General features: G+C 39.8%; 1 protein-coding gene and 1 long non-coding RNA gene across 2 annotated transcripts in view; both read right to left on the reverse strand.

Annotated features, from left to right (window-relative positions):
- LOC124274976 (zinc finger protein 816-like) overlaps positions 1-27570 on the reverse strand; it is a 99920-nt gene extending 72350 nt beyond the window's left edge. The window contains exon 1 of the mRNA XM_046710349.1: positions 26385-27570. Coding sequence (XP_046566305.1) covers positions 26385-27249 — 865 coding nt within the window. The 5' untranslated portion in view covers positions 27250-27570. The remainder of the gene's footprint in view (positions 1-26384) is intronic.
- Positions 2048-23734, reverse strand: LOC124274996. Its single transcript, XR_006898157.1, has 4 exons — positions 23725-23734; positions 14230-14234; positions 8199-8202; positions 2048-2233 (listed from the first exon to the last, which is right to left on the reverse strand). It is a non-coding gene; the product is annotated as an uncharacterized LOC124274996 (long non-coding RNA).
- Positions 27571-27946: the final 376 nt, after the last annotated feature.

Raw genomic sequence — 27946 nt, forward strand, 5'->3', positions numbered from 1 at the left:
CAGACCAGTACCTGCTGCCCCTGGACGCCGACTTTTAATAGATCTCACTTCTTGGACACATTTAGGGTTGACAGCTATGTGGACTGTGAGACAGACAAATGATGGACTGGAGTTACCTCCCTTACTGTCACCTTTCCCTCATACATGTTCAAATGGTCTGCAAAATGTTCATGAAAATGAAATGCAGGTAATTTGCGATCACAGGGTACATGGGAATGGATCCACGATGTAATGTAGGTTCACCAACTGCAAGCTCCCGAGGTTGTGCTACAATTACAGGCACAATACCAACAGGTCCTGGTTCTCTATGAATCTAAGCACTGACACACATGGTGCATGACTTTCTGTGGTGTATTAACCCTTGCTGGTAGGCATACTTCTTCCCACACACGCACGTAAACTGGATCTTATCGTGCACAGTCTGGACGTGATTGTGTCTTGCTCCAGCACTGGCGAAACTTCTTCCACATTTTAAACAAGGAAACCCTTTAAATGCTCGCTGAGGACCTGACGAATTGGAATAAGTTGTAAGGTGATTATTTTGACCTGTATCGAACGCACTATTCTGACCATAAGCAAATGTGACCATATTCCCCTGGTGTAAAGCAATGCTTGACGGGTCAAATCTGACAGAACTCCCATAGTCGCAACCTGAAAGCAACAAAAATGTCAAGTTTGAAACAGTTTCGGCTCTCCATCAGACTTGACCCACGCAGCTAAAACGCTTCATTCTGACATCTAAAGGAGTAATAAAACGGAAATGAAAGACAAAATAATGTTAATCAAAATAGCAACATATGTGTGTAGCAAAGAATAACCTGCATGAAAAGATGTCCGATGAAGACGTCTCATTAATGCAAAAAGGAGAACTCTATCAGGTTAAAATAAAAAACAATCCTGTAGCCGATTTCAGTGTTTGACCCTGACCAGTATTTGTCAGTAAGCATCACCAACTAGGGCTGCAACGATTAACCCACACCTCGATTTGATTCGATTTTCGATACTGGACCCTCGATTGATAATTTTTTATTTGATTCTTCATACAAGTAAAAACATCAGATTTCATTTAACTCTTAGAGTCCGCTTTTTTAGCGAGAAATCCATCGTCAAATTGGCGCTGTCTACTAACAACAATTCTCATTAGGTAATTAACCCAGCAACAACCAATCACATTTGCCTTATTTCAGGGCTCGAAACTGCTCGAGTTGGAGTCAAAATTACGTTCTGGCTGTGTGGAAATAATTTAAATAGGTATTCAAATATCAAATCGAAAAAGTGATAATGGTTAACGAAAACTGAAACTATGGTGTCAGATTTGATTTTTGATGAATCGAACCACATCGTTGCAGCCCTATCACCAACTCAGATACACAAATCGACTGGTTATGTTTAACCTGTAACGTCGGAAGAGGCCTGTTCCATAAAACAAATGTAGCACTACGACAAGTCCATGTTGAGACTTATGATCACAAGTGCTATGATTACATCATGTAACAGGGCCTGTGCTGATAATAATTTATTTACAAAGAAAGCAGTACATCGTATGTTGTACGAAAACTTACAATATAAATTGTAACACATTTTAGAAACAGACCATGAATAAAGTCCTAAATTTGTATATTGTGTGAGAAAATTAAGACTTGTTTCCGTCACTAAAGTTAATGTATGATATTATCGATAACTCGCTTTTCATATCGATAATCATTAACATTTTCTCGATGATACTTCCAATTATCGATCATTTTAGCCAGCCCCATTATAATACACAGTGGAGGCCCTCTAAACCGGCAGTCCTCCAATCCGGCATGCTCTCAATATTGGCACTAGAATTTGGTCCCAGCAAAAGCTAGTTAATCTATGATCATTTACACACTCTCTAATCCGGCGTCAGTATATTCCGTATTTCGGCCAACAAAAACTGCCCAAATGACTGTTTGTACAGTAATTAACGCCATCTAAACCGGCATATGGTATCTCGGCTTTCCTGTTGATTGGCATTAAGCTCACTGATGTTGCCTGATAAAAGGCGTATGGATAAGGATTAACTTGTTTTTCCGTGCTTTACCGGATGTTATCTTTATTGATGAATATGATGACTATCAGCACGTTGTTCAGTCGTAGTTTACGGCACACGGAAGATCATTCTCAGATTGAAAAGGGAAAAGTTATCTAAACCCGCACGCCCTCTATACTGGCATTTTTTGTCGGTCCCAATGAATGCCGGTTTAGAGGGCTTTTGCCTTTTGTGTGTGTGTGTGTGTGTGTGTGTGTGTGTGTGTGTGTGTGTGTGTGTGTGTGTGTGTGTGTGTGAGTGAGTGAGAAAGTGAGTGAGTGAGTGAGTGAGTGAAATCTCAAACCTCAAACCAATATGTTCTTACATTTCAACACTTCGTCAGTGCCACATGGACTTGGCAGGATCAGTGAAGGCAATGAAAATCCACTCCAAAAGTGTACAAGTCAATAAACTTTCCAACAAACACAATACACATTATGCTTACTCAATATGATATCGTCTATTGCATGTACATATGAATATGGGTTAAAAAAGTGTTCCCATCATCAAAATGACGGATCAGCTAAACTTTTAATACAGTTCTGTGAGAAACTTTGCCTTCATGTTTTCGCTTCAATTATTTACCAGTTTCAATTTCACAAAATTAATACTTTTATCATTGTTCGAAGCAGATTATGCTGAAGCTTAACGATTCGCCAAAGAGTCTTTCCCATCAGCAGACCAAAACCATATGTTCAATATTCAGTCATGGACTAGTGAAAAAATATCGGTATCTTGTTTAAACATGGTCTTTGACCGTCGTCTATGGTCAGCAGACAATCATCACTATTATCCTCAATGGCTTTCCCACCATCGTATTATTACTGAAACAGTATCTTGCATAAAATATGAAGGAATTCACTGGCAGCTTTGGTCACTCACCCAATATTTGTCATAAAAGACACAGCAGTTGCTTATAATGTATCCGATATACTTTTGGAACTGATAGACAGTATTTTAAAATCCCCCAAAAGAAGACCAGTCACTGGTCCCACTTTAAAACCATTCACAGATTTGACTCAGATCAACTTGACCTTGCCGCAACCCCTAATATTTTCAGTTGTCGAACCATTTCAACAATCATTGTTCTGACCCAAACAGCAAAATCACCCCACTGGTTTAACACTGGTCTGGCCCAAACCACCAATCACTGGTCTGACCCAAACCACCAATCACTGGTCCGACTTCTGTGCATTTGCTTGGAGAAGCAGACGGCAGACTTTACTATGTCTAAGCAGCCCTGGTTGGTATTTGTACACCTTGCCACACTTGCACGGAAAGGTCTTGTGTCTGTGTACAGACTCGATGTGGTACATCCGGGCGCTGTACGCTGTGAACTGCTTCTCGCACTCGGGGCACTGAAAGGTACTTTTGTCAGGGTAGGAGCTACGATTTGAGAAAAAACACGGAAACATCTGGCAGAATTTGGAGCACGTTTTCCCTAGGCATATGAGTGAAGGATTCTGTTTTAGGAGTCTTCCAGTTACTATCAGGCACAGTTACAGAAGTGGCAGCATTGTTTCCACCCAAACAACTCGCACCTGAAAGTAACAAAAAGGCTGTGCTAGTTTATTTGAGACGTCTGATCCTTATTTATTTTTAAATGATCACATAAAATGTATGCTTAGAATTTATTGAAACATTTATTCAAAACGGAATTGACAATCATGACATATTAACAACAATAACTGTTGTAGAACTTCCTGCTGCAAGAAAACATGGCATATGAACAGATAGGCGTGCTTTCTTGCGGTGAAGACTGAAAATGAGGGAGTTGGTATAGTGCCACTTCAAAATTTGTATTTTAGATAGTCAGCTTGAAACGATGCATGTCTCAGGTGCTTACAGTGAGTGAGCAAGTCAAGTTTTTAGCATTTAGCAATATTCCAGCAATATCATGCCAGGGGACACCAGAAATCGGCTTCACACATTTTACCCATCTGTTGAAACGAACCTTGGTCTTCGGCATGACGAGTGAATGCTTTAACCACCAGGCTACCCCACAGATGCTTAACAGCTTCGGTGAAACACAGAATAATGGGTATGTGTGGTGCTAACATAAAAAAACCATCAGAACAAATTTGGATTCAAACAAATGATCACAGGATTCTTGCAAACCTAAGGGAAGTAACTCTGCACAAAACAGTGAGTAATCAGTTTTTCAATACATCAACATTTTAGAAACTGTTCAGAGAAAATACCCACTCTTAAAATATGACATGACAATGGGACTGCTTTGCCTACTTATCTAATGGGAGTGGTAAGGGCAACAGACGTAGTATCATTAGTAGGGCTGCGCAATATAACCGGTTTACCGGTATTTACTGGTTCAGACATGAAAATGATACGTATTGCGATACGCTGATTGAAAACCGGTATTTTGACTTGCATTCGGAAAACTTCGTAACACTTGGAAATCTTTGGATATGTCCTTGTTTCATTTGTGCCAAATATTATTCATATTTTTATTTTATCATGATTAAAAGTTGTTATTAAAGCTTAATCAAGCCTAGTGATTTTGTTGTGTTTTTGCTCTATAAATCAAGAATTAACTCGATTATAAGTAGTTTTTTGTTTAAAAATACTTCATGCAATATATTGCAATACATATCGCATTACTTGCTTTCGCATCGCAATATGAAAATTCTCTGCAATACCCACCCCTAATCATTAGTAATTCCAATAACATAGTATTCTTCAATGACAAACTTCAAGAATAAAACAAGTTGTACTTCCTAACTTCTAAATTGACACTCAAAGAAGACAGCATTCATTCTTTCAAAAGAATAGTGTAATTCTGTTCTCATAATGTTGACCATAGACGGGGGTTGAATTAAAGCTAACGCACCCACAATAACACTACACCTTATCACAGAAGCAGCTACAAACCTTGATGAATTACTGAACAAAACATGACAATAGAACTTGATGTGTGACAAACATCACAGGTCTTGCCGCTGATCTGGGGGCTCCTTCCACGAAGCAACGTTTACTAAGGTTAACCTTAACTCCCATTTTTTAGCACTGCACTAAGATTACCATGGTGACGTATGATCACCTTAGTGCTTTATGAAAGGAGGCCCTGACTACTCAACAAAACTGACCCTTGTCTAATTCATGAATGTCTTAAGACACAAAATAACTTTGGATGATCAATAAATATCTCTGTAACTGATCACTGAATGAAGAATTATATATTCCTTGCTCATTTTGTTAAAGTACCAAAAACAAACACCATAGGATTAGTGTCACCTGATGTGTCACACTAATCCGAAGACTGAACAGGGGAGATCAGAGATGCCAACCCCAAAGTGTAGTGTCAAGGATCAAAATTAGCAGTTTGACCATAAAATTAGTAGTCGACTAAATACCTTATATTTATATATATATAAAGATTCTGAGAAAGATAAAATGACACTTTATGGCAGTGTAGAAACACTGGGTCTTTAGTTGAAATTTAAAAGAAGAGAGACTGGAGGCAGATTTGAGATATTCTGGGATATTGTTCCATTTTGATGCTGCAACCTGGGGTTTCATAGCATTGGTACGTCATTGTGAGAAGGGGTGGTGCTATGAAACCCCAGGTATCTCACAATACATACACATGCAATAATATATGTATTACCATAACAAATTTTGATGCAACTTCTGCATGAAATTCTAGGTTCTTATGAGGATGATAGTACCATGCAGTCAGGCACGTAGCAAGCCAATGTTTTTGTGTAAGCCTGATAGGTTGCAAAGCTTTATATTTAGATAGCATTGAGGGCTTACCCAACCTTTATGCCAACAATCATGTGTAAGCCCGGGCTTTTTTTTTTAATGGTAGCTACGCCCCTGGCAGTATGATTTTACATATAGGCTGTATCGTGGTCTAATTTCTAATTTCTTTCATTTTGAAACGTCATTATTTTTCTTTTCTCAACATGGGTGAAAAATTGAATCAGTCTTGATAAAAATCACTGAAGAAAAGCTTGGTGCCGACAGACCAAGGAACATCATCTACGAACATTTCGGACTTGAACCCAGGAGATCCAGACGTGACTACGACCCTCTGTGCACTGCTGAACAAAACTTTGTCTCACGCAACTTCTGATCAGATTATACCCGTTCACACATTTGAATGGAACATTTCACAACACTTCTGGTGAGCCAGTAACCCTGTCCTGTACTTGTAAACTTTACTACAAACACAAGTGAAGGTTTGTTTCCTGTGAACAACCTGCATATGGTTAAATCGTGACCCTCGTGACGAAAACATTTTCCCACATTCGGGACAAGAAATGTTTGCCATCCTATTTGTCCCCAAGGGTGAGGGGAAACCCCTATCATGGCTCCCAGGGGACTGGCTGTGATCCCAACCTAGCCCTTCCCAGCCACCCAGGCCTACATGGATCGCAATCTGGCCTCCATCTGAAAGAAGGAAAAGTACTGTCTAGTTGCAACAGAATATTGTATTTCTTTTTAAATTGTGGGTTAAATTGAATTACTGGACAGAACGATTTGTTGCCTTTAGCAATATTCCAGCAGTATCACAGGGGACACCAGAAAGGGGCCCCACACACTGTGGGGAATCGAACATTTTCAGCATGATGAGCGAATGCTTTTACCACTAGGCTATCACACCACCCCTCACACAACACAAATTTGTATGTAGGTATGAATCTTGTACCAGTGAGTGAGTATATTTTTACACCGCTTTTAGCAATATATTCCAGCAATATCACGGTGGGGACACCAGAAATGTGCTTCACACATTATACCCATGTGAGGAATCAAACCCGGCCTTCAAGGCGTGACGGGCGAACGCTTTAACCACTAGGCTATCCCATCGCCCAAAATTTTGTATCAACTTCTGTCACAAACTCAGTATGGTGTATATACACCCTATCCTTTACACAGCCGTTTTTGTGAGAAGTGTGCACTTCACCCAAGACAATATGGTACTTTCCACGTGTTGTTAACCAGTGTTTACACTGACATTTTTTACAGCTGGACGCTGTGACCGGCTAGCATTTCAAATACTGGTCATTTGTAAATTTTACCGGTCAAGTGATCACACTTTTCATTGTGCGCGAGACCTTGGGCCTAACAACCAATCAGAAATGTAGAAATAAGAAAATTGTTTTTAGAATCTGCCGGACACGATGACTGACAGCCATTGAAATTATCGGACATTCTAACTTTGTACCAGTCAAAGTCTGGTTTATATCAGATAACGGAAACACTGTTACCCATTTGATAGCAACTTCAACAAGGGAGATAACACAAGTTAAGGAATCTCACAGGTTCATGAAAGAAAACGCAAAGTGATTGCATTTTTGGCTTTTTTATGATCTTCAGGTAGTGACATTTGGCATGATGATAGGAATCTTCTTCAATTAAATGCAGCCACACGACTCTGAAACTCATCTATCATTTTTTCGTTTTATATATCGCAACAGTTATGTCTAATGATATGACTACACCGTATAGTGAGTGAGTTAGTTTTACACCGCTCTCAGCAATATTCCAGGTATATGGTGGCGGTCTGTAAACAAACGAGTCTGGACCAGACAATCCAGTGATCAACAGCATGAGCATCGATCTGCGCAAATGGGAACTGATGACGTGTCAACCAAGCCAGCGAGCCTGACCACCTGATCCCGTTAGTTGCCTCTTACGACAAGCATGGGTTACTGAAGGCTCATTCTATCTCCGAAAATATAGTCCTTGTGATTTTTTCTCTTCTCCATAGATTATACCTTCATTATGAATTAAGGAAGAAATAGTATTTCTGAATATTTGCTGAAAATTTTGAGAAAAACAGAAAATTCTCAACAATGGCTAGCTTTGCTGTAGCAATGAGATTTGTACAACAGGTGAAAGAAAAGTATCAAGACGTATGTTCCTAGTTTCAGCAAACTGACTCTAAGTTGCATGAAGCGACCCAACAGATATCACACCTTGGTGGTGCGAGTCCTGGTCACTGGCCTTGAGATGCATGGAGGACGCAAGTCTTCTGATGGTAAACTAGAGCGTTCTGGTACTTGTAGGACTTCCCACACTCACAGACAAACGTCACTTTCTCATGGATAGCCTGGACATGATAAATCAACCCCCACTTTCTGTTAAACACCTTGTCACACTGTTGGCATGGAAACACTTCCCTTTGTTTTGGGGCTGCAGGCTGGTTTGAAGGATAACTTTTACTAAACATATTTCCACTTTTGTTGGAGGTTTGAGAAAAATATGGCCGCCTGTAGCTGCCACTTTCAGAATAGTCTGTCATTGAATGAGTTAATGTCTCTCCTGTCCATAGCCATAGCCATAATCTGAAAGTAACAAAAAGCCAGACTGCAGAGATCTGTCAAGTTCTTGTTTTAATTTCATGATGTAAAAGAGCTTTATTTCCGAATTCAGTGTATGAAATATATACCATTAAAAAAGTAGGGGATATTCCATTTTGCAAGCATACCACTAGCCAATGCCAATGCATATGAGAAAAGTAATATATATCCATACAGATGAAACATTTCCAAAGGAATGGAATAAATTGTCACATTTTCCCTTAATTTCTCTTCATCATCTGTTTCCTCCTTGGCTTCATCATTTGCATTTTATCAATCTTGTAAATCCAATATCCCCTACTTTTTTGGATGGTATATCACATCTGCTTCACAGCTGACCTTGACAGAAAGCACAATGGAGAATGTCTCTCAATCCAAATTGAATATTTCAACAGCATCATGACAGGACTCAAATATTTCAAGATGTATCAGTTTCTGAAAAATACACTGTCAGACAGATGCCATTGTATTACAAAGACCATTAAGACTCCCAAAGAACTCAGCTTTGTTTCTGCCTAAAGGACAAATGGTTCAAATATATTAACAGATACGACATTTTAAATCCTGTATATGTAAGTACCACATACACATAGAAATACTCTATACTTATGGGAATAGGACAGCATCAAAATCCAAACAAGAGATTGAAATAGGGAGTGAAGTCAAGCTCGTTCAAATATGTTTTAACAACTGGATTTGGAAAGAAAATAGGTAGCCACTGAAGATTTTACCAGCACCTATTGATGAGTCTTTGTTTGTTTAATGACACATGTATCATTGTATGTAATGAAGACGTGTTCAGGGCTCCAGATAATGTTTCAACCTCAGGAGTACGTACTCTTTATTTTTTCAATATAGGAGTACTGGAAAACCTTAAGAGGACATTTACAGTACATTCTAAGATGCCTAGCGGTTAGAACAATCAAAATAAAAATACATTATCAGACAATAAAGGTATAGTTTTTTTGATGACGTAACAATTGAATGATGTTATCCCGTCACTGCGCCAATCTAGTGTGCCCCCTCGTAATCAAACCATTTTACATTACGTCACAATGTATGTCACCTGTCATCGCCTCGTACGGCCTCCTACAGTAAACTACTCCGTTGCATCCCGTTTCTTGGTTTGCAGTGGCTTCACGCAGCTAACATCACTGGTGGAAACATTACGTTTATGTTTTACGACGGTTGGGCTGCTGAAGATCAATTCTAACCTGGACCTTCACGAGTCCGATTATGGAAGATGTTTCGTTGGCATAACTACTCTTAAACTCAGAAAAACAACCAAATATATTCATACACGTTATTTATTTGATTATTATAAATTTACGTCACAAGCAAAATCACTGCATAATTTTTTACAGCTTACAACTCCGACACATACAACATTCATGTCAAATCAATCCTGTTCTTTGAACCAAATTCCATCAACTGAATTGTCACAAAACATATTAAGGTCATCACTTCCTTGATTCTAGGTATATCCCACAGAACTTTTGATGACGATGTAGCGTTGTCTCGTACTTGTACGACTTGCCGCACACACAATACAGTGTCACATTGTCGTGGATGGCCTTCATATGATAGATCAGACCCCATTTCCTTTGAAAAACTTTCTCACACTGTGGACAAGGAAAGTTATCTCCCTTTTTTTTGTTTCCAGCTTGTGGCGCCTGTGATCGCCACGAGGCCTCAAATCCCCCTGAATACTGATTACTGTTCCCATGACCTCCCATACCAAGAAAATCTGAAAGCAACAAAAAATCTAGTTTGGAATTGTGTCAAACTGGAACGACAATTACCGACCTTTTCTGAATTTATTTTCTTCCATCCATGTGCATAAAAGACAATTGTGAGACTTAATGTACAGAGTGCAGTTTTACAACACTTTAACCAAAATTCCAGAAATATCTTGTCTCGGCTCACCAAAAATTATCTTAACACATCGCACCCTGGGGAATCAAACTCGGATCTTAACCATGGCAAGTGAACAGTTTCACCAATGAGCTACCCCATCTCCCGTAAGAAGATCATGGTTTAAATATTTAATATAAAAAATAGCTTAGGTAGTTACATGGATGGTGCTGTTTAAATGCTGCATGGGTTAAACTTCTTCACTTGTGAGCTGAATAGTGAGGGTCTTGGGCTTCCATTCACCACAATTCTTGTGTGTAATAAGAGTGCCATGATTCATAGAAGATAAAAAATTAAGGGGATCTTGGGCTTCTAGACGTTTTCTCCTAAATTGCTCAAAAGTAGGGGCTCGTTAATATTTAAATCTTTTGCACCAGGATTATGACAGGATCAGTGGGCTTTTGTTCTGATTTTTAATTGCTCTCATCCAGCTGTATTACAAGTCTGTGAATAACTGACTCATTTATCTGTCAACGCGTGGATATGCGTCGACTGGGGAATTAGCTCATAATTATGATGAAGTGTGCGTTGATGAAGACGAAGGCATAGTTGAGTCTTTAGTACATGACAAACAAATACACAAGACATGAGCGAGGTGAGCGGAGTACCTGCTCAACCCCAGGGCGTTTCCAACGAGCGGCATTATCCTGCTCGTGGTCGTCCCAACAGACAGTCAAATACCGAACTCGTACTCCTACACTTGTCTAGATGTGAGCATACTAAGTATATATACAGTTTTTGACAACAATTGACAGGCTACGACTCATCAATGGACAGACAGAAAAACAATAGCACTTCCTTGACCAGTTGATATGATGGCAGACACGGCCAACGGGGATTACCAATGAAGGTTATAAATGTCTTATACAATAATTAATGGGCTGACAAGTCAATTTACAATGCGGTAGTAATAAGGATGTACAGTAGTGATTAAAAATACAGGTTAGCGTCTTATATATATTACAATCAAGTCTCACATGTGTTGACTACATAGTTTTGGACTTTTTAAATATTTGGACTGAGACAGTTCACCGATGCACTGATACATCACGATACATTTTAGTTTGATACACTGACTGACCGAGTTTAGTTTTACGCCGCTTTTAGCAATATTCCAGCAATATCACGGCGGGGGACACCAGAAATGGGCTTCACACATTGTGCCCATGTGGGGAATCGAACCCAGGGGGTCTTCGGCGTGACGAGACAACACTTTAACCACTAGGCTACCCCACCGCCCCTAGTTTGATACAGCTATCGTATCGTCGACTGGTGTATCGATACAAAAGGATAAACAGCTTTTATTTTACAAAACAGTGTTATCTTAAACATGTTAAAGTACTTCTGTGGAGAAAAATATGCAAGTATGATAGAGTTACTTGTTTGTTTATTACAGTAGTGTTATTGTTATACACAAATACCTTCGAATAAATCATTTTAAATCTTAATACTGTGTCATTCTTTCAAGGTGATATGTATCATATCGCAGGTAAAATATCACGATACGGAACGTATCGTGACATAGTGTATCATCCCAGCCCTACTATGCACATGAGAAACGATGACAATCATCCAGACAGACAAGCAGCAATCATGTCAGTTCTTGACGAGCATGAGCTTCTGAAGACCATTCTTGCTGAGGTAGGACTTATTACAAGCATTGTGAGGACATCCAACCAAGCAACCAATCCATACAATAATTGGACCTGTCAGCTACTTGAGCTTGCATCAACTTCATCTTCTCACAATAAATCTGATTAGAGTGAGTGAGTTTGGTTTTACGCCGCTTTTAGCAATATTCCAGCAACATCACGGCGGGGAACACCAGAAATGGGCTTCACACATTGTACCCATGTGGGGATTCGAACCCAGGTCTTAGGAGTAACGAGCCAACATTTTAACCACTGGACTACCCCACCGCCCCAAATCTGATTAGAAAGAGTCTAACATAACCAATCACTAAACTCTGAACAGGTTGATAAGAACAGCTAGTTGCTTTTGTTGATGAATCAAACTATATGCCTTCATGAGATCAATTTGTTATTAAGAATTACTAGAATCAAGTATACATGAATTTTATAAATTGGAATAATGTTACTTGAATTAGGGTGTCATTTCGTGACAGTTCAGTTTCACGCCGCTTTTAGCAATATTCCAGCAATATCATGGCGGGGGACACCAGAAATGGGTTTCACACATTGTACCCATGTGGGGGATTGAACTCAGGTCTGCGGCATGACGAGTGAATGTTTTAACCACCAGGATACCAGTCAAGTCTCTCGTATATACTACCCATCAACAGTTTAGACACACTTCAGTCAACTGTTCTAAACTAAATTTTGCAAAATATTCCATACTGTTTACACATGAACTGATGTATTGTAAAACAAATTCATACAGTTGAAAAGCTTATTGTCCTGAATTCAAGAAATGATAAAACTCGGTGAAAATTGGCGAATTCTTAACAAAACTTTACACCAAAACACAGCTGTTCACAAGTACGATATTTGCACACGCTTTTCAGCAATTTGATACATGGTTCTCTTGCAATTCATCTGCATAAGGTTTGCAGTTGGTTCCCCCAATTTAGTGGAGAAACCAATCTTCGGCGAATACACACACACACACACACACAGAGTGAGTGCGCATACACGACTGACACACACACACTCACTCAGACACAGAGAGTGAGTGTTTTCAGTGACTCTAAACTTTTGATGTGCAGTATATATCGTTTGACAGTAATGTGGTCACTGACTTTGTCGTGATAAAATAACACTCAACATGGCCAAAACATGTCAAAGACTTTATTTAGTTATTGTTTCACTGAACATAATAAACAATGTTACCCAATATTTACGATAAACTTCAGCAAACATGGGTTGCTGAAGAACTATTCTACCCCGGATCTTCATGGGTCTCGATTGTCTTGATCGTGGTATTAACTGTACCTGTCTCAACAGGAAGTACCCTCGATTGTCTTGATCGTGGTATTAACGGTACCTGTCTCAACAGGAAGTACCCTCGATTGTCTTGATCGTGGTATTAACGGTACCTGTCTCAACAGGAAGTACCCTCGATTGTCTTGATCGTGGTATTAACGGTACCTGTCTCAACAGGAAGTACCCTCGATTGTCTTGATCGTGGTATTAACGGTACCTGTCTCAACAGGAAGTACCCTCGATTGTCTTGATCGTGGTATTAACGGTACCTGTCTCAACAGGAAGTACCCTCGATTGTCTTGGTCGTGGTATTAACGGTACCTGTCTCAACAGGAAGTACCCTTGATTGTCTTGGTCGTGGTATTAACGGTACCTGTCTCAACAGGAAGTAGTATTGTTTTGGTGGTGGTATTAACGGTACCTGTCTCAACTGGGAAGTACCCTCGACTGTCTTAGCGGTACCTGTCTCAACAGGAAGTACCTTCGATTGTCTTGGTCGTGGTATTAACGGTACCTGTCTTAACAGGAAGTATCCTTGAAGTGTCGTGAAGGTATTAATCAGAGCCTGTCTGACAGGAAATACCTGTTTCATTCATGCCATGATTGTGCCCAGATATTGCCCATATGATCTTTGTGGTGGATTAATCGTGGGTTTACAATTACAATCAACTGCTGAGCTCGGATTATGGATCTACATATTGTGAGCCCTAGTAACGACCTCTAGCCAGTCCAGTCCATGAAATATTGGACCCCTGTCCATCATGAACAACATAGTCAAGGTCAGCCTTTATACGAACCCTTCAACAAGCCAGTCACGTTGTACCATTCCCTTGTACCATGGTACATGTTTTCTTATGATACAGTAAACTTCGTCTGTGGTGGTACGACTTTCCACAAGCACAATTAAACTGAACCTTCTCATGTATTGCCTGGATGTGGTACATGAGGCCATTCTTTTTGGCAAATACCTTCCCACACAATGGACAGGCACACTGTCTCTTGCCATTGCTGGAAGTTGTCAAATTAATTCCATAAAAACTAGAGCCACTGACAAGAGGAAACCCTTGCATTCCGACTGGAAGGAACTCACTATCTGCCACAGAGAAGCTCATGTCATCTAAGCCTGCAAGAAACAAAAAGCTTGAGTCACCCGATGCTATTCTCCGGGAATTCAATATCATTCAGATGCCACCACCAAAATGTAGGAATTATGAAAATCTGGAATATTTATTTTGATCAGTAATTAGAAAATAATCATAAAAGAAACCAGAAATTATTTATATAAAGTGATAAGGAAAAGCCAAATGTTGAGCTGTTCAAACTCATACAGATGAGAATGTTTTTTTCTTGCAACCCCGATAGTTCAACTAGATTCTGGTCAACTATCATCTATGCATTGTATTTCAATGTAGTGGATCTCAAAAGTTAGGCTTTATGAACTAATGTACATCAAACTTTCTGCTAAGTTCTGACAAATAAAAACTGAATTTCTAATAACTGGAACAAAATGTATTTCAGCCGAGTCAAGACCAATTCCAACAAATCTACAAAGACTAACACCTTTCCACATTTCTGCTGAAAGTCGACTGTTCGACGTGATCATGTGTTTATGAATCACTATCAAATAGTGATTATAATGGGTCTTCGTGAAAAGGTGAGTGTATCGAGCCGTATTCCTTCATGAATATAATTAATAAATCAAGATCATTAAAATAATTTTTTTTTAAATAGAAACAATTTTAAGCTGGAGTGTTTTTACTTGGATTTAAGTGTTATTTATCAAAGCGAGATATGCAAAATGGAATATATCAAACACAAGCAGGATATTATTATGTTATTACACTAACTGACATCAATGTTGTCATAGGTCATTGTCATGATATATTCACATTGTCAACATACTCAAAACATGTCGATGAATATATTTTGTTATTGTTTATCCAATATATCAAATAATACATTCACTGTTGACATGTAATTTTCTTCATTACCCAATATTCGATTCATTACCCAATCATATTCATCTCATAGTGGATTTATCGCAACCCTTAGTGGATAATTTAGTAAGCACATTTGTTTCGCTTTACTCAAGAAGCAAAATTCAAGAAAACATTCAACTGGAACATCAGGAATTATCTTCACCAACTGTACGCATACAGGATTCAAACCAAGGCCTCCGAGGAGAAAACACTTCAACTGCTGTAGTAACTACCAACATTCAAACAGAAGTGAGTGAGTTTAGTTTTACGCCGCACTCAGCAATATTCCAGCTATATGGTGGCGGTCTGTAAATAATTGAGTCTGGAACAGACAATCCAGTGATCAACAGCATGAGCATCGATTTGCACAATGGGAAACTGATGACATGTGTCAACCAAGTCAGCGAGCCTGACCACCCGATCCAGTTAGGCACCTCTTACGACAAGCATGGGTTGCTGAAGATCAATATTCTAACCCGGACCTTCAGGGGTGTTCATACAGAGAAAGTTTGTTACTTCCAGAGTTACTAACAGAGTTAATTCAGTTAGAACAAAAGTTCAGTGATGAAGTCAAAGCTTCATGTAAATGGCAGCTACTGTTTTAAGTCATCATCACAATAGATACAAATCTTCATTGTTAGATATTTCGAGTCCTTTTGGCGATCAGTTATCATCTACTTATTGTAACTGTGATAGTCCATGTCACTAGTCCTGCCTGAATTTTACTTGTCTGGACTAGTGGACAAGTAGTAATTTTGAACCCCGGTCTTCACAAGTGAACTGATCTATCAAACAGCTCTCAAGTAAATGGTAGTGACCATTGTCATATGTTTCCATCTTCTGTTCTCTTCAACAATTGTCATTCTCCAGCACAAAGTAAAAAAGTGCTCCAGCACAAACCAACTGACAGTATAGAAGCTTTTCATATTTTCACCACTGGACATCTCAATTCCTTGCATTCTGGATTAACAATAATATCGTGAACGTCCTCTTCCAAGTACAAAATGGACGCCAAGTCCAACTAAGTTGCCCAATCATAATAAAACGGTGCATGACCAACAACATTGTCAACAATGGACAACAAATTCCACGCTGCTTGCACTTCGCAACAAAGTTCAGCTTTACTAACTGTAAAATGTTCAGATTACAGCTGCTGGCATTATTGCTTTAAAATCCAGGTTTGATAACATAGCTCCTGTTCTCAAATCACTACACTGGCATCTCGTGTTGTCTACCAGTGCCTACGCAATCTTGTGCCAGCTTCTCTTACTGATCTTGTCACAGAATACACTCCAATCAGAACTCTTTGATACCAAAACCAGCTCTAAATAACAGTCCCCAAGATCCACTTAACTTCATTCAGTAAGCAATCATTCCTACATGCAGCTCCATGTCTCTGGAATTCACTACAGGTCAACATTAAACTTTCTGATTCCCTGACAACTTTCAAATTCATCTTTTCACCTGCACATATTACGGACACTCCTGAACCCATCACATATATTTTGTATATATCCTCTCATTTTATTGTAGTGCCTTCAGCATGCACAAGTGGTTGGAAACAGGTGTATTATAACGTCCATTATCATTACCAGGGTTCGAAATACCCCATATATTAGTGTGCCATGGCACGGTAAATATTGAAATGGCACGGCTAAAAATGCTCTCGGTGCCCTTTTGACACACCTGATTTTTCAGAGACATAACTTGCATTTAGTCATTTAATCCCCCAAACAGTTATTATTTTCCAAATTGAATAATACCATACATATTTGAATGTTCATAAACCCATTTCTTTATTTAACAATAAATTTCAAATGATCATCATCATTGTCATTTATTCTAAAAACATGTGGGCATACTCAATTTCTAAAGGCACACCTAAAATATTTGTCTGGTGCCCTAAGGCACACTTAGAAAAAAAAGTATTTCTATCCCTGATTACTATTATTATATTATCATTACCAGACAGGACTTGACATGACATAGACATAGAAATCAAGCACCAGCATGTCTAGCAAGGACTATCTACAAGCCTAACTTAAAAAACACTAGCTTAACGTGTACAGCATATAAGATGATATGATACGCATGTTCACGCGCATTGGCAAAAGTGTACAGTTCATATCTAGATATGAAAAGATGCAACTATTTAACAGGTGATGTTCGCAGTGAACAGGTGTGGCAATTCAACAGCACAAAGGAATAGATTATACAGGAGATTGTAACAAGAAATCATTTGTGGCAACTTTGTGCATTACAACCAGTTTGGCAGTAGAATTGGAGGCATTACAACCAGTTTGGCAGTAGAACTGGGGGCATTACAACCAGTTTGGCAGTAGAATTGGAGGCATTACAACCAGTTTGGCAGTAGAACTGGGGGCATTACAACCAGTTTGGCAGTAGAACTGGGGGCATTACAACCAGTTTGGCAGTAGAATTGGGGGCATTATAACCAGTTTGGCAGTAACCAGTTTGGCAGTAAAATTGGGGGCATTATAACCAGTTTAGCAGTAGAACTGGGGGCATTACAACCAGTTTGGCAGTAGAATTGGGGGCATTACAACCAGTTTGGCAGTAGAACTGGGGGCATTATAACCAGTTTGGCAGTAGAATTGGGGCATTACAACCAGTTTGGCAGTAGAACTGAGGGCATTACAACCAGTTTGGCAGTAGAACTGGGGGCATTACAACCAGTGTGGCAGTAGAACTGAGGGCATTACAACCAGTTTGGCAGTAGAATTGAGGGCATTACAACCAGTTTAGCAGTAGAACTGGGGCATTACATGACCAGTTTTAGAACTGGGGGCATTACAACCAGTTTAGCAGTAGAACTGGGGGCATTACAACCAGTTTGGCAGTAGAACTGGGGCATTACAACCAGTTTGGCAGTAGAACTGAGGGGGGCATTACAACCAGTTTAGCAGTAGAACTGGGGGCATTACAACCAGTTTGGCAGTAGAACTGGGGCATTACAACCAGTTTGGCAGTAGAACTGGGGCATTACAACCAGTTTGGCAGTAGAACTGGGGCATTACAACCAGTTTGGCAGTAGAACTGGGGCATTACAACCAGTTTAGCAGTAGAACTGGGGCATTACAACCAGTTTAGCAGTAGAACTGGGGCATTACAACCAGTTTAGCAGTAGAACTGAGGGCATTACAACCAGTTTAGCAGTAGAACTGGGGCATTACAACCAGAACTGGGGGCATTACAACCAGTTTGGCAGTAGAACTGGGGGCATTACAACCAGTTTGGCAGTAGAATTGAGGGCATTACAACCAGTTTAGCAGTAGAACTGGGGGCATTACAACCAGTTTGGCAGTAGAACTGGGGGCATTACAACCAGTTTGGCAGTAGAACTGGGGGCATTACAACCAGTTTGGCAGTAGAACTGGGGCATTACAACCAGTTTGGCAGTAGAACTGAAGGCATTACAACCAGTTTGGCAGTAGACTGAGGGCACAGTAGAACTGGGGGCATTACAACCAGTTTGGCAGTAGAACTGGAGGCATTACAACCAGTTTAGCAGTAGAACTGGCAGTAGAACTGGGGGCATTACAACCAGTTTAGCAGTAGAACTGAGGGCATTACAACCAGTTTAGCAGTAGAACTGGGGCATTACAACCAGTTTAGCAGTAGAACTGGGGGCATTACAACCAGTTTAGCAGTAGAACTGGGGGCATTACAACCAGTTTGGCAGTAGAACTGGGGCATTACAACCAGTTTGGCAGTAGAACTGGGGGCATTACAACCAGTTTGGCAGTAGAACTGGGGGCATTACAACCAGTTTGGCAGTAGAACTGGGGGCATTACAACCAGTTTAGCAGGGCATTACAACCAGTAGAACTGGGGGCATTACAACCAGTTTAGCAGTAGAACTGAGGGCATTACAACCAGTTGGGCAGTAGAACTGAGGGCATTACAACCAGTTTGGCAGTAGAACTGAGGGCATTACAACCAGTTGGGCAGTAGAACTGGGGGCATTACAACCAGTTTGGCAGTAGAACTGGGGGCATTATGACATGTAACAGTTTCTGTAACCTTAAACTTTCCCAATACACTTCTAACAGTAGTTTGGAGGTAAATGTTCACACCTGCCATCCGTGCAGGTAGAAACAACAGCCACGGACACATCAAATGTCACTGGTGTCAAGTTGGTCATGTTCTTGTTCAGTAAGGACAGACAGGGAGATAAACGCTTCTTGCATATTTGAAATATTTCAGTGATCACAGCTGGCCATAAAACCAGGTCAGTATAAATCAGAAACCATGGCGACAGAACAACAAACATCGCAAGTCTAAAGTCAACATCAGATCTTAACTGTATCATTATGAGGTCTCGTCTCAACACGACACGCACAATCTGTGATATACATTTATGGCGGAACAATAACTGACATGTTGATGAGCTTGAGGACGTCCTACCCCAGGCCACAGTTGAATCAGGACGTCAGTGTGTGGACTTACCTTGTGATGCCAGGAACCACGCCCCCATCATCGCTGTACTGTGGCACTGGGTGTGTCAACATGGCAAGTGACAAGATGGATGTTCAACAAAGTCAAAACTACTCCCATAAAATTCAAAATACAGTTACTTAATGCAATGTTTTGGCTCGAATTCAAATTTTCAAATTCAAGCACACAACTCCTCCAGTAATTGTTAATTCTGATAAATCTTTAGGGGAACATTACATCTGATGAAATGAGGCTCTACCAATACATCTTGTCACTTGTTGATGATGTGTTTGGATAATAACAAACCATTCTAAACATACTCAAACATAATGTAAAGTCTTTTTAAACCATTCAACATGTTCTATATATTACGTCACACAACTGTTGACTTATAAAACAAATTTAAGCAGTTTCAATTCTTTCAGACCACAAAAACCAAATATTTTGGTTGCCATGTTAGTCATAAGGATGAGCCCTTAAGCCAAGGTAAATCATCAACATCTGTATTTTCAAACTGTGGTAATTGCATCACTATTCAATATGTCTTGCAGAATTGGTCTGATCAAACCAAACAATTCCATACAAGAAAGATAAATAACATGTTTAAAACAGACCCGTAAATCATCAGGTGTGAGCTCAGTGTGGTGAGTACTTATTCCTGGGTAACATATCAACTGGGGAGGAGGAGGCAAATTTAAGTATAAATAGAAGAATACAAATTAAAGTGTCTGACAGGGGAAGGGATGTAATTTAATTCAATGTTCTGAACAGACCTAGGTAATTCTCATAAAGCATTAACTAACACTCCAGTCTGTTTTTCTTTGCTGATGAATGTTGAACTCAGCAATATTCAAGCACAGCGACAGCAGCATGTAAATAAATCGGAACCAGACATCGCAGTTGTTGACGTTTTGATCAGAGCAGCATCAGGAGAACGATGACACTATCAATCTACAGTCATCAAATCATCCATCAACTTGTATCTATGACAACCACAAGTTGCTGGGAAAAATTCTAACCTGAATCCTCAAAGATTTCCCGCATAGGACTGTAAATATTAATCATGTTAAAAAAAAATCCAGATGAAGTGAGTGTTAGTTTTAGCAATATTCCAGCAATATCGGGGCGGGGGACATGAAAAGTGGGCTTCACAAATTAAATCAAAACCATTGTGATGAGCGATCGTTTTAACCACTTGGCTACCCCACCGGCCCTTACGGATGAAGGCTAGATATACAAGGCCATGTTCGTACCACACAGTGAGCTCCAACCTGAATGACTTGAATACAGCAGATGGAGACTCCTATCAATCAGGGATGTACTCGAGAAAAACACTTTCTATGAAAATATCAGACCAGTGAAGATAAACTAAAATATTCACCCTATTCCATTTTTCAAGTAAATAGGCAATACAAAATGTCAGAGCTTGCTTCACATATTATCTCAAACAAACCTGCTTCTGTTACTGTTCTAACTGTCATCTTCAGCTTGGCTGCACAGCGATCTGATTCTGACCAAGGCTTGTAACATTTGAGTCAACTTGCCTTATACTTAGCCCCCAGCCCAGTGGGCATATAGAGGTCTAAATGAAAGCATGGCCAATTCAATATGAAATAAAATGTGTAACTAAAAAAGTATTTTTAAAAATAGATCATTTTTATATAAGCTTGTTCCCCCCAAATCTTGGTCAACATAGCTATCTGTTGAAATCAGTTCCTCAATATTTCACTTGGGATATACTTTCCTTGAGTGTACAACATGTCTAGACCAAACAAGATTCAAGTTTGGGACTGGACAACTCAAGTCTAGAATGGCTGGGCAAGGATAGATTGTTTGAACTCCACTTGATATCAAGGATTTTATGTTTTGCTGATACATATCTTGAAATAAGGTAACCTGATTTCTACACTATAGACGTACAGATATTTCAGGCGTGTAATACTTATCAGAGATAAACCTGGTGCTGAGATGTGTGGACCATGAAGGCCATATCTGTCCAAGTCAATAGCAGCTCTTTGGCTAGCCCAGACAGTAGAATCAGTGTCCTGTGCCAGACAGCGTCTACTCAATTAGGACATTGAGTTATTGCCAGACTGGGCCTGATCATCAAACGTGAGACTTGCTAGACGCAAAATGAGTTCAATGACCTGATACAACTCAGACACTTCAACAGACCCAGATCTGCTACGAAGACATGAAAGAGGTGTATAGTATAGGTTCAGCTAAACAAGGTTATATGACTGGTCATGCACTAATGCAAAATCAACATCCCTGATTGATGGAGCACAATCTATGTACAAAATCAATTATAAGAAAATGATTTTGTAACAGTGTTGGATTATTTTCACTCCTTGTTGAGAAATAAAATTGAAAACTGCCACAGTTTAATTACTTTTTCAGAAAATGCTGCCTCTTTAAGCATACAAATATGCAAATATCAGAATTCAGTCATCATGGCTTTCACAAAAGACAAGGATAAATGACAGGTTAAAGAAATCTTACATGAAGAAATTGTTTTTCTCAACCAGTGACACTAAACAAACACTGTACAAAACAACAAATTGTTGGTCACACCATTTCTAGAACACCAAGATCTAAATATATCTATTCAAACAGCATCTGTGTATTATACCTGAAAAGGTGTAACCTTGTATGTTTTAAACATGTGTAAAAATATAGAATACCTAATATGTTTTAAATATGTGTCATACTTAACTGTCGCTATGGATCCAAATACCTAAGGGCAAAGTGGCGCCATGTCACTTGGTCACATGACAGATGGTTTGATACAAAACAGATTACCATGGCGACTTCGGAAAGAAATAATGCAGCAGTATTTTATTTATTCATTTAGATACAAGCGTATCATCATGAAGCGAATAGTCACTTAACACTCAATCACCTCATTCACAACAACCCGGCTTGTTTGAAATCACAAAAGCTTCATATACGAGTATAAGTTAATTAGTCAGATCGTCCAGAATTGAACATAAGACTGATGTGTTTTTCAGGAGTAAAGCGGATTACTGTGTACTAGTATATCGCACAGATCGGGATTTCCTGTGAGTAAGCAATAAAGCGCCGCGCCTGACAGGTTAAGCCGCTCTGTTTGTTTTCACTGCTATTAGTGGCGGCCAAAGAGACAGCTGGCAGTTCCGGCAATTTGACTTGTAGCGAATAATTGACGTGAGGCGAAGTAGTCAACTGTCAATTCAGCGAAAATTGACCAGCGAAAATAAATGGATTTACAGTATATGACGCGTGTATGCGTGTGTATGCGGCTGCTTGTACTAGCCCAGACTAAAGCTGGTTTTATAGTGCTAACCCACTGAGATACCATGCCGCAGTGAAGCACGAATACCCCACTCAGACACATTATACTGATTCCGAGTCGACCAGTCCTTGTTGTACCCATTAATGCCGAGCGCCAGGCAGGGACCAACAAGTACCATATTTTAACGTCTTTTTGGTATGACGCGGTCGGGGATCGAACCCGCGACCTTCCGCTCTCCGGGGGGACGCTCTAACCACTACACCACGGAGGCGGTCCCGCTTTTAGCAATATTCCAGCAATATCACGGTGGGGACACCAGAAATGAGCTTCACACTTTGTACCCATGTGGGGAATCAAACCTCGGCGTGACGAGCGAACGCTTTAACCACTGAGCTACCCCACCGTCCCACACTTACAAGTAATGCACATAAGGCAAGAATTTGTGGATGCCAATGTCTCTTTTTTTAGAAAAATGTCGTTTCGGAGTATATTCTTACTCCTTCATCAGTATAATCCCTTACGACTAAGAAGTTCCCAAAAATGTCATGCTACTGAAAATAAAGAGCTTTACATCCATAAATTCTCGCCTTTAGGAAAAAGTTTGTTTTGCTTGTTAATCTGCAAGTGTGCAATAAACAAAAGTCATATGCAACGTCTCAATAACGTTCCTGTTCTATAATAGCAGCCTGCAAATAATCCCAACTGGACAGGACAATCCAGTGATTGATATTACGAGTACCAGTATCCGCACCACCTACAATGACGCACCACCTACACAATGACATGTAATGAGTCGATACACTTCCAATCAGTCATTTGCATTCGCGCAGTGGGTGAGTTACTTCTCAATCACTGCAACTTACTATTTGCAGGAAGATCCGGGTAGAATAGGTCTTCAGCAACCCATGTGCTTGCTATAAAACTATCTGCGGGTGAGTCATAACGGGATGTTTGGCCTCATCCAGCCTTCAATATTTACTAAGATTTATCTAAGATTGTACACTGCCCTTGTGGAAAGAAAATTGGGAAACTACTGTCATTTTGATTTACGAAAGATTTTTTTTAAAAAGATGTATTTAATCTATTCACAGCTTGTCTCTTTGCATTGTTGGCTGGTTGGTTGGTTGTTTAACGCTGCTCTCAGCAATATTCCAGCTATATGGCTGTGGTCTGTATATAATCAAGCCTGGACCAGACAATCCAGTGATCAACATCATGAACAACGATCTACGCAATTGGGATACAATGACATGTGTCAACCAAGTCAGCAAGCCTGACCAACCTGATCCCATAAGTCGCCTTTTACAACAAGCATGGGTTACTGAAGACTAATTCTGACCCAGATCTTCCAGGGGTGGAAATAACCCATGCCCGACGCCCGAGTCCAGTGTTTTTTTCTGTCGGGCAAGCAAATTTGTACATCACACTGTACCGGTGTCCAGTTGATATTCCAATGTTAATTATGTTGTTTATTTAAAAAATCAACAAGAAAACGTCTGGCATAGTGGAAAAATTTACATGTGCCCCTGTACCGGAGTACACTAGCAATTCAAAAGTTATTTCACCCCTGATCTTCACAAAGCAAACAATAGCAATCAATACTCAGATACCATTAGTATATCAGATACCATTAGTATTAACTATGTGAAATAAATTAATGTCTACAGACATTTCTGCATATTTGGGGATTAATATAAGACTCTGGATCAGGTCCATTATTAATTACAGCAGTGTTTGGTACAGCTGGAAAATTGCTGACTGTGGAATTTACGTTATCCAGGGCATTACAGAACCTTGATGGTTGTCACTAGATATTGTTCATTTGGGATTTGCAAACTTAATAAACCTATTTCAGAATATTGCTTTGCAACTAAAACAATTTCATGTGATTTTAATTTAACGCCTGTCACTATTTTCATCTCACATGACAGATGTGTGAAAAAAACTTGAATTAGATTATTTAATTGATCATATTAATATAAACTTGTTTAGTACATCATACATGATGCTAACACATGACATGAAACGGTTAAAAGAAACTTGTCATAGCAAGTCAACTACTTAATATTTAGGAAACAAGCTCAGTAATCACAAACCCAAGGGAGACAACTCTACAGGAAATTACCTTTGAATTTAGCTAAAAGCACTGGCAAATTTGGGAAAAATGAATAGTTTGATCAAATAATAATATTTTCTGGTCTTTAAGTCCCAACAGTGTGAAGGAGGATTGTTTAACTCTTGATCAGAATATAACAAGCAGCAAGCCATGGCTGGGTACGATGACTTGCAACAACTCAAACAGCATGACCACTGATTGATTAAGTTGCCAATCGAAACATTGGGTCCAGAATCCACACACAAGACTCATCAAGATCCAGTTACAATTGGTCTTTGGCAACCCATGCTTGTCGTAAAAGGCGACTAACAGGATCAGATGGTCAAATTCGCTGGTTTGGTTGACACATGCAAGGATATACCTGGATACAGGTATTTGACCGACTGACTGACTGAGTTTGGTTTTACGCCGCTTTTTAGCAATATTCCAGCAACATCACGGCGGGGGACACCAGAAATGGGCTTCACACATTGTACCCATGTGGGGAATCGAACCCGGGTCTTCGGCGTGACGAGCCAACGCTTTGACCACTAGGCTACCCCACCGCCCCTCAGGTATTTGAGGGTACCTTGGACTCATACTCTTAATTTTCAGGGATGCTTGACAACAAAATGGGGGTCACGGACACTTGAATATTATTATTAATACTGTTATTGAATTGTTTATCATGATCATCACTTAAATTGTTACAGTAATCAAATGGCCAATGATACCATAACTTAGCTTGTAGCAAACTCAGTGGCAACTTATTGTTACTTGATTGGAATTTATACAAAAAGTATTAGGACTTTTTCTGCATCCGTGTGGACGTGCTAATAAATTTCGTTGGGTCCATTGTCAATTTTTATGCGTATATGGCGCAGAATTTCACGTTCCGTAAATCCCTGCACATGTTATCGTATCCCAATTGCGTAGATCGATCGTCATGCTGTTGATCACTGGATTGTGTGGTCCAGACTTGATTATGTACAGGAGGCCACCATAAAGCTGGAATATTGCTGAGTGCGGCGTTGAACAACTAACACAACAGATGTTTTCCCACACAATGCTTCAAAAGCTGTGCATTGAATTGGGTACGACATAATAGTCTCATTGAGAAATACTACTTTGATTGACATGTTGTAACAAGATCTGTGGTTATCCAAGACCTGCTGGGTAAACTTTCACATGATGGGAATTTGAAGATGTGTTTGCTTTGACTATTTTGGGTTGAAGACAAAGATAACTCATGTTGAGGAATACTTTCACTTTAGATTCCAGGTATTCCGATTTGGTGTGACCAGCAATTCTCCAAAGAAGAAACCAAACACAATAATTACCGTCATTGCTGTAATCTGCTTCGTTATCGTCGCCGTAGTCATTGTCGTCTTGAAACACTAAATAGTCATCTGCACTTTGGTCACCATGATGAACTTGACTGGTACCGGGGTTGGCGTAATCTGGCACATGTGGAACGTTTTGATGGAAGGACGATGATGAAGAACCGGGTGATTGAGAATGTGATGATTGTGGATGAGAGAGTCGATCTAGAGCTGCTTGGGACGTTTGCGTATGAGGTACATCGGATGAATAATCTATTTGCATGTATGGAGTCTCTTTCTTTGGCACAATGTCATCAGGTTCAGGGTCTGGTTCTATTTCTATTAAATCTGGATCTTCTGGTTCTTGTTTCACATTCACCATGTTCACTGGCGGGTCAATTCTTGATTTTGATAAAGAAGCGTTGGACGGAGTTGGTGTGGTTTGAGCATGTGGAATGGTACGATGTTGAGTTCGTGGTGGTGTTCTCTCTGAAAAGGATGTCCGACTAAATTTTACATTAGAATGATCCGAAACTGAAAATTCGTGAGACCTTTTGGTCCGATATGGAATTGTTGGTAATGCTGTCTGCGTCATTGTCACTGCGTTTTCTTGTGCTATTAATGTCCGATCCACATCGAATACTGCAAGTTTAAGTGTTTTGCACTCACTTTTAGAAATCATACTTGCGTTTGATGACACACCATCCACAACGAAAGTCAATTTGTTAGACCGTAGAGTCACTTGAATATTGGCATCTTGCGTCGTGCCGTATGAATTCACGGAAGCTGGAAATTCAAGGTTTTCCTTCGGTCCGTCTTTCAAGGTGGAAAACACATCATACAAGTCCATAGGAATTGTGAATTCAAGTGTTTCGATAAACATGGTGCTTGACAGATTAATTTCCAGCGGAGAAAAATGTCTTGTTTCTTCACTCTCTAGGTCACCAGTTCACACTTCGAAATGATGGGTTTGTTTTGTGAAAATGGTTATCAAACTTAACGATCAAAAACAACAAAGCATCTCACAGGGTCGTCCAGATAATGGCTTGGGTCCCATTAAAATTCTCTTCCCATACAAATGCACTTTACAAGACGTACAGGACATCACTAAATGGACCAAATATACATCATTTTCTGTCCATAACTCTCGTCCACAGTTTCTTCTTTGAGAAGCGGGAGCAAGCACGCGCTACATAACAGAGCATGCGCGAAGCGGTTCATGTTGATTATTTCCTGTTTAATATTGTACTAGCCTCCACAAAACCAACTGTATGACTCCCCTGACGAAAATACGTCTGTTGCCAATCTTCGCATAATAGCGATAGTTTGGACATGACGTGTCTTTTTGTGTTTCAGAAGGCAAGCTAATGAACATGTGTTTATGATTCTGAGTGCAAATTTCGGTACATTTCACGAGACTGCACTGTGCTACTTCTTGTACTTTTAACACCAGTTCATAAGGCGCAGTTCACATGATTGGTATGTCCCGTGTTGTACGTTTGCTGTTTAACGCTGCATCATCAATATATCAAATTTATTACGGTGGTCTGTAAATAATTATCCAGTGACTGACATTATGA

The sequence above is a fragment of the Haliotis rubra genome, unplaced genomic scaffold, assembly GCF_003918875.1.
Source record: "Haliotis rubra isolate DU_JTF1 unplaced genomic scaffold, ASM391887v1 Scf197, whole genome shotgun sequence".
Lineage (NCBI taxonomy): Eukaryota > Metazoa > Mollusca > Gastropoda > Lepetellida > Haliotidae > Haliotis > Haliotis rubra.